Source organism: Mixophyes fleayi, chromosome 4 (genome assembly GCF_038048845.1).
Source record: "Mixophyes fleayi isolate aMixFle1 chromosome 4, aMixFle1.hap1, whole genome shotgun sequence".
Lineage (NCBI taxonomy): Eukaryota > Metazoa > Chordata > Amphibia > Anura > Limnodynastidae > Mixophyes > Mixophyes fleayi.
In genome coordinates this window covers 342,202,853-342,209,685 of record NC_134405.1, presented here as the reverse complement: position 1 = coordinate 342,209,685, position 6,833 = coordinate 342,202,853, and the positions used below count along the sequence as shown (strand labels likewise).

The 6,833-nt window shown below is 43.6% G+C and overlaps 1 protein-coding gene across 1 annotated transcript; it reads right to left on the bottom strand.

The window, feature by feature from the left end:
- Positions 1–1,070: 1,070 nt before the first annotated feature.
- Positions 1,071–3,473, bottom strand: LOC142150332 (E3 ubiquitin-protein ligase TRIM39-like). Its single transcript, XM_075205534.1, has one exon. The coding sequence runs from the start codon at positions 3,271–3,273 to the stop codon at positions 1,579–1,581; it is 1,695 nt and encodes a 564-aa protein (XP_075061635.1). The 5' UTR covers positions 3,274–3,473; the 3' UTR covers positions 1,071–1,578.
- Positions 3,474–6,833: the final 3,360 nt, after the last annotated feature.

The window sequence follows — 6,833 nt, the reverse complement described above, 5'->3', positions numbered from 1 at the left end:
ATATACCATAATATACAATATTAATTTAATCAAAAATGTGTTTTATCAAAATAAAAAATACAGCATCTGGGCTAGGTTCCTACTGGCATTGTGTTGTTGTTTTAATAACGAAAATGCTACCAGCATAGAGAGATCCCACAAGGCTTTAACAGCGCTTGTACAGAAACACATGTGTATAGAAAAAGACGCAGTCTGTAATCTGGATGTTATCACAAACACTACAGTAGTGGGTCTGGTAGAAACAATGATCTCTAATATCATCCCTTGTAACGTGTAGGCCAACACTAAGCTGGTGGTCAGCGGCAGGCTGGGCTGATGGGAAAGGGGGCATCTGTCCCAGGAAGTTAGCCGACATTCTAGGGAGCTCCCCCAATATTCCGGTAGAGTAGGGACACACACAGAGTGACACACGCGCAGACACACACAGACACACACACACACACACACACACACACACACACAGACTCACACAAGCACAGACACACACATTCACACAGAGACAGACAGACACACGCAGACACACAGACAGACACACACATGCAGACACACACACACAGGCACACACACACACACACGCAGACACACACACGCAGACACACACACACTAGAGCTGAATCTCACTCCTATATTCTGTGTGTAATTTTGTCACAATTTATGAGAGCAGCAGCCATTTTCTTGTAGCATGGGAGGCACAGCAGACGCTGGAGTTTATCTTACCTGCCCGGGAGTCCAGGAGATTTCCCAATATAGAGTAGACAACTATGATGTGAGGACCCCGGAATACAGAGAGGGTCTTCTCTAGCTCCCAGTGTCACAGCTTTACCATAGAGAGATGTTTTATTTCTCTGCCATACAGCCGGGATCAGTTCTCCCAGCCTACATGTGTCACTTATGTGTTACATAGATGCTGGGACTTGTAGTACCACAACAGCTACAGAGACAACAGCTGTCTAATACAATAACACAAGATTATAGGAACAATTTGTGACATTTATTTACTATATTACTGACCTATAACTGATGAATAATTATTGGACATTAGATTTACATAACAATATTGTTCTGAGATTTACACATAACGCTATGAATTATTTATATTTACCATTCCAGGAATACAAGCGTTAGATAATGTTGGACATAAAACACAGCTGCTGCCTACATGGCAACTGTAATGACCAAGTGGTAAGTGCAGGGGAGGGGGCGAAGCGCTGCAAGTCTAATAATTGTGGCCCCTGGCAGAGAAATGTTACAATTGCACCAGGGGGTGGGGCCAAAATGATGTGATTCACTGCGAATTGTGTCATTGAGGCTCCGTCCCACCCACTTCACTAGGAAGAGGGCGGGGTCTGGGGGAAAGGCCTGATCTCCAGGGGTCTGGGAGAACTACCTGAAATTCAGGAGTCTCCAGGACATTCCGGGAGATAGACAAGTATGACCTGCTGGGACATTGTATGCACAAGATTATACACTTATTACTTATACCAGGATCATATTCTTCATATACACAGCTGTAACTCCACCCACTGCTCCATTCTATTGGGTAAATGTTCCACCAATCAGATTCACCTCCCTGTGATGTCACCGGTCTCTGGGCGGATTTCTCCCAGCTTCTGATTCTCCCCAGATATCTTTATACAACCTCCATACACATAATGCAGCATGAAGGGGCTCAGTGAAGGTGGCAGTGACGGTGTGTAAGTGTCTGATCGGGTCACACAGAGAATAAAAGGACAGCTGTCCAGCCTCATAATCCAGATATATCCTCACTCTATCATAGGGAATATTGTCAGGTAACTGGATCTCTTCACTGTCATGTATCACTGAATACTCATCACCAGTCCTATCCAAACACCAGGACTTGTTATTCCATCCAATGTCTGACTCATCTCCTCTTCTGTCTATACTGGGATAACATATCCCTACACTCCAGCTCCCTGATTCACTGATCTCCACCTCCCAGTAATGTCGCCCTGAGGAAAATCTCCTGGTGCTTATTACCTGAGGATACTGAAATCTCTCAGATGTTTTTTGACATTTCTGCCTTATATCTGACCAGGATGCAGTTTTCTTATTACCTGATATATGTATATTATTACCAGCTGTGTCTACATCCAGTAATATGTCTGTAGGTTCCTGCACATAGAAGCATACATTTATACCTGTTATGATATCAGATAATGTGTGTAGTGCCCCTAAGATCAGACCCACATCCAGATTTCCTACATCATGGACCTGGTCATCATGTTTCTCTCCCTCCTCACTGTCTCCCTCCTCACTATCTTCCTCCTCAGTATTACATGTATTATCCCTGTGTGATTCCTCTTCTTGTACAACAGTCACAGGATCAGTCATGTTACTCAGCTCCTCAGTATCACACAAGTCACCTGTGTCTGGTTCCTGTAAGACAGTCAGTGGATCAGACATGTTACACAGCTCCTCAATGTGACGCATCTTCCTGGACAGCTCGTCCTTCTTTATTTCCAGCTGCTGGATCAGATCAGAGACTGAGAGTGAAACGCTCTCTTCCTGCCTGGAGATCTCACTCAGGACTCTCATCTCTAGGTCTTCCAGCTGTCTCCTGATGTCTCTAAACAGGGCAGTCACTGTCTCTGTTACACCAGCTGCTTTTTCCTGATTGTCTATCCTGTGCTCCTGCAGACTCTGGACTCTTTTCTTAGTCTCCTCTCTCTTTGTGGTCAGTTTCTGCAGAACATTTCTCAGTTTCTCCTTCTTCTTCTCAGAGGCCTCATCCAGTGATTCCATCTGATGTCCTCTGTGTTCCCCAATCAGACAGCAGGACACACAGATACAGGCAGCGTCCTCGGTGCAGAAATATTTCAACATCTCATCATGGATGGAACATTTTCTCTTCTCCATGGAAGTGGTGGGATCAATTAAGACATGTTCTGCTGACTTGTTGTGTGTCTTACAATGTATATCACAGAGAGAAGCTTCACACTTGATGCAGGTTTTAAGAGCAGGTACTGGAGAGTGGACACAATAAGTGCAGAATATCCCAGTTTCCTCCTCTGGAATAGAACGGACACGTTCTGCTATGTTGCACAGTTTTCTGTTTTTCTCCAGAACAGGACGATCCTGAAACTCTGCTCTGCATTCAGGACAGGTATAAACTCCAGACCCCTCCTGTGTATCCAGCACACGATCAATACAGACCCGGCAGAAGTTGTGTCCACATCTCAGTGTTACAGGATCTGTATAAATGTTCAGGCAGATGGAACAGTCCAGCTCCTGTCTCAGATCAGCAGATGCCATCGCTGACAGCAGAAGAGAGAAATGAAAGTTACAGACTCTGACACTCAGACACCAGTGTGTGTATTGCACAATTCCCACTCCGGGGGAGGCTGAGCTTATCAGTTTATATCTGACAGCAGAAGAGAGAAATGAAAGTGAAACTCTGACACTCACACACCAGTGAGTGTGTTTCACATTCTCCACACAGGGCGAGGCTGAGCTTGTCACTCACATTATATCTATAGACTCAGTTATACTAAGGGACACAGCTAATACATAGAGGGCCAATATGCAAAACAATTGTCTTAGTTTGGAAACAGTAAAGGTTATTTAATAAGCTGAACATCTTTAATTATGCACATTTTTCAGGGCTTACAGAAAACTTTAATAAAATATAGTTAGTTTGGACCTTATTTATCAAAAATATCTCACAGGGACAGCTGAGCGTCATTCTACTTTACTGGCGGTAATGGCTCAGAGCGATTATAACTCTACTACTGATCGCTTTGCTGGACCAGTCTCCATCATTTGTGCATGAGTGAGGGGGGCTTCCCAGCCCACACGTGTGATATGAAACTACGACAAACAGATTTCAGCATTAAATTCTATTAATGAAAAAATAAACCAAAAAAATTAAATGTTGAATAAACACACAAACACATTTGCAGCACTATATATAAAGCATTACTTATATGTGTTATAAAATATATATTGTTTTTAATGTTCCTTAAATTATTAAGCTTTATGTAAATTTCTTTTAATGCATAAAGATTCATTATCTAAATAGAAGTGCATTGAAAAAAAACACAGAATTTTTAAGGTTTGGGTTCCAAATGGTTGAGTTCAGGACTAATCCAAAAAAATACAAATTCCACAATAAGTCTTCAACATACACTTTTGTAGTCTAGTCAAATTGTTTTTCAAAGTACAATTGATACCGCACATTAAAAATAATTTGATAACGCACATTTAAAATATGATCAATACAAAAAATAAACAACCAAAAACGTTAATGCTATGACACCAGTTTTTGATTATATTACATACATATATGCAATATATATAATGCAACAAATATGTTATAGCATCCTCTATTTTATTAATCAGTAATTAAAGTAATTACTGAAGCCTGCCTCTTATATTAAAGCCTGATTTAGAATATATATATATATATATATGAAATCTGATTAAAACTTAGAGTCAGGCTTCAGTACTTACTTTAGTAAGGATTAATATAAAATAGCGGATCCTATAACATTTTTGCTGCTTCAACTGATAAAAACAATCCTTTGCCATCCAGCTAACTTTCAGTTTATATCGTACCCAGTAACTGTAAAATACAATTGAACTAAAAAATATAGTATATTTAAATAAAGAATATATATCCTATATTTTTATATATATATAGCTGAACTCCCAGTGTTATTGGGACTCACCGTTCAGCCGCAGGGCGGCAGTGACGATTTCCACTGTCTGGCTAAGCCTGGGAGGAGCTGCCGCAGATGCAGCTCCACTTTGCCAGTGATACTGTCGTGAGGTTCTGTGCAACGGGTTTAGCATGTTTTCATGATTTTGCCTGTTCGTCCGTGAAGGCGGGAGGGGGGTTTAGCACATACTTGCCCACTTGTAGGCACTGAAGTTCGGGAGATCCCGGACAGGGGGTGTGACTAGAGGGCGGGAGGGGGCGGGGCGCGGCCAATCACATCATTTTGGCCTTACCCACGCATAGGAAATGCTGTTTTTATGCGGGGCAAAATGACGCGATTCACTGTGAATTTGCCGGATGCGAGAGACTTGCCTGCTCTCCCGGGAGTCCGGGAGACCGACCTGAATTTCGGGAGTCTCCCGGACATTCCGGGAGAGTTGGCAAGTATGGTTTAGCAATAGATTATATAATAATGTTCTATTACAGTACTGAACCCAGGGGCTGATTTATCTCAAGTGCAAAAAGCCATTTTGCTTTAAACAACTGATGTTATTGTCAGCATAATGGTTTGGTTTTGCTCCGCAAAATACTAATGGAGTTATTGCTGGCAATAACTCCTGTTGGGGGAACCTATTTATCAAGCACTATTAATAGATCATCATACAAATACCATTACACTATTTGTATGATTATCTGTTCGCCCACATACACAAAAAAATGCTATTTTTTTAACAATAAAGATTAAAAAGATAATATTAGATAACTTTACATACACTTACCTGAATAAAAGTGATTGTAATTTCTCTCTTTCTTTCCTTCTTCTTGCTGGGCCTTGCTCTTGTCTTCAATAATGGCTGTAGGGGTGGGTGTTTGTCCTGTCCTGCCTATATGGGAGCCTGTGCGCACCCCATAGGGCTGCGCAAAGAAATCCGCAATGTTGCGGTACCGTAATGGCACTTTACAGGCGCAGCTGCACATAATCGCGGCCTCTGCCAGAGGTGGTTTGTGTATTGGTGGCACGCTGCCAGAGGGGGTTTGTGTGTGGGTGGCGCACTGCCAGAGGTGGTTTGTGTATTGGTGGCACGCCGCCAGAGGGGGTTTGTGTATGGGTGACACACCACCAGAGGGGGTTTGTGTATGGGTGGCACACTGCCAGAGGTGGTTTGTGTATGGATGGCACACTGCCAGAGGGGGTTTGTGTGTGGGTGGCACACTGCCAGAGGAGGTTTGTGTATGGATGGCACACTGCCAGAGGTGGTTTGTGTGTGGATGGTACACTGCCAGAGGGGGTTTGTGTGTGGGTGGCACGCTGCCAGAGGCTATATAATGTAGCAGGGAAGGGAAGATTAGTTTTACTTTACTGAAGTTGAAGCCGGGAGTCATGAGGAAGCTCCTGCTCATCTGGGCTTCTGTGGGTACAGGTGACCTGAAACACAAAACTCCGAACTAGAGTCTGAACCAGAGAACTCCGTAGGAATCTGCAGCAGCAAACTCAGGACTGAAACCGGTCATGGGACACTTAGGACTGAGACCTGAACACAGGCACACAGACCTGGAACCCGATACAGGGAACTCAGAGCTGAAATGAACCACTGGAGACTCAGAACTGGCACCCAGTGGAACAACCAACGGAAGACTGAACCCACAGTGAAGTGAGTGAGATGGATGCAGGAGGAGGATGCCGTGGACAGGAACAGAGCACTTGGAAATGCTGGTAGAAGATACTGCAGAAAGGAACAGGATCAGGGCCAGGAGACCTTCAGCTAGGGGATTAGAGTTGTTGTGGAAATGTGCTACCAGCAGTTCCTGGTTTAAGTAGGGCACCATGTACTCTGATAGGACGGCTGAATCATGTGACTGGAGTTGCTGGAGACTGGCTTGTCAGAATGGATCACGAAGCAGAACAGCAGGGAGTGTTTGTTCACAATTAGTGACACAGGACTCAGGAGTGCCATAGATGGGCAGGAGGGGCACATATGGCTGTGAGGTGACAGCGCTGGATCAAGTAAGTGGGGCAAAGACCCCGATGTGTGACACTCACTGGCCAGTTATTCTGAGGAAACACTGGGGAGAAGACTACATCTGTGTGCTGGAGAGTGGTGGCCATTTTCTTGTAATACAGATTAATTTCCTGAATTACTACTGAATTTCTAGA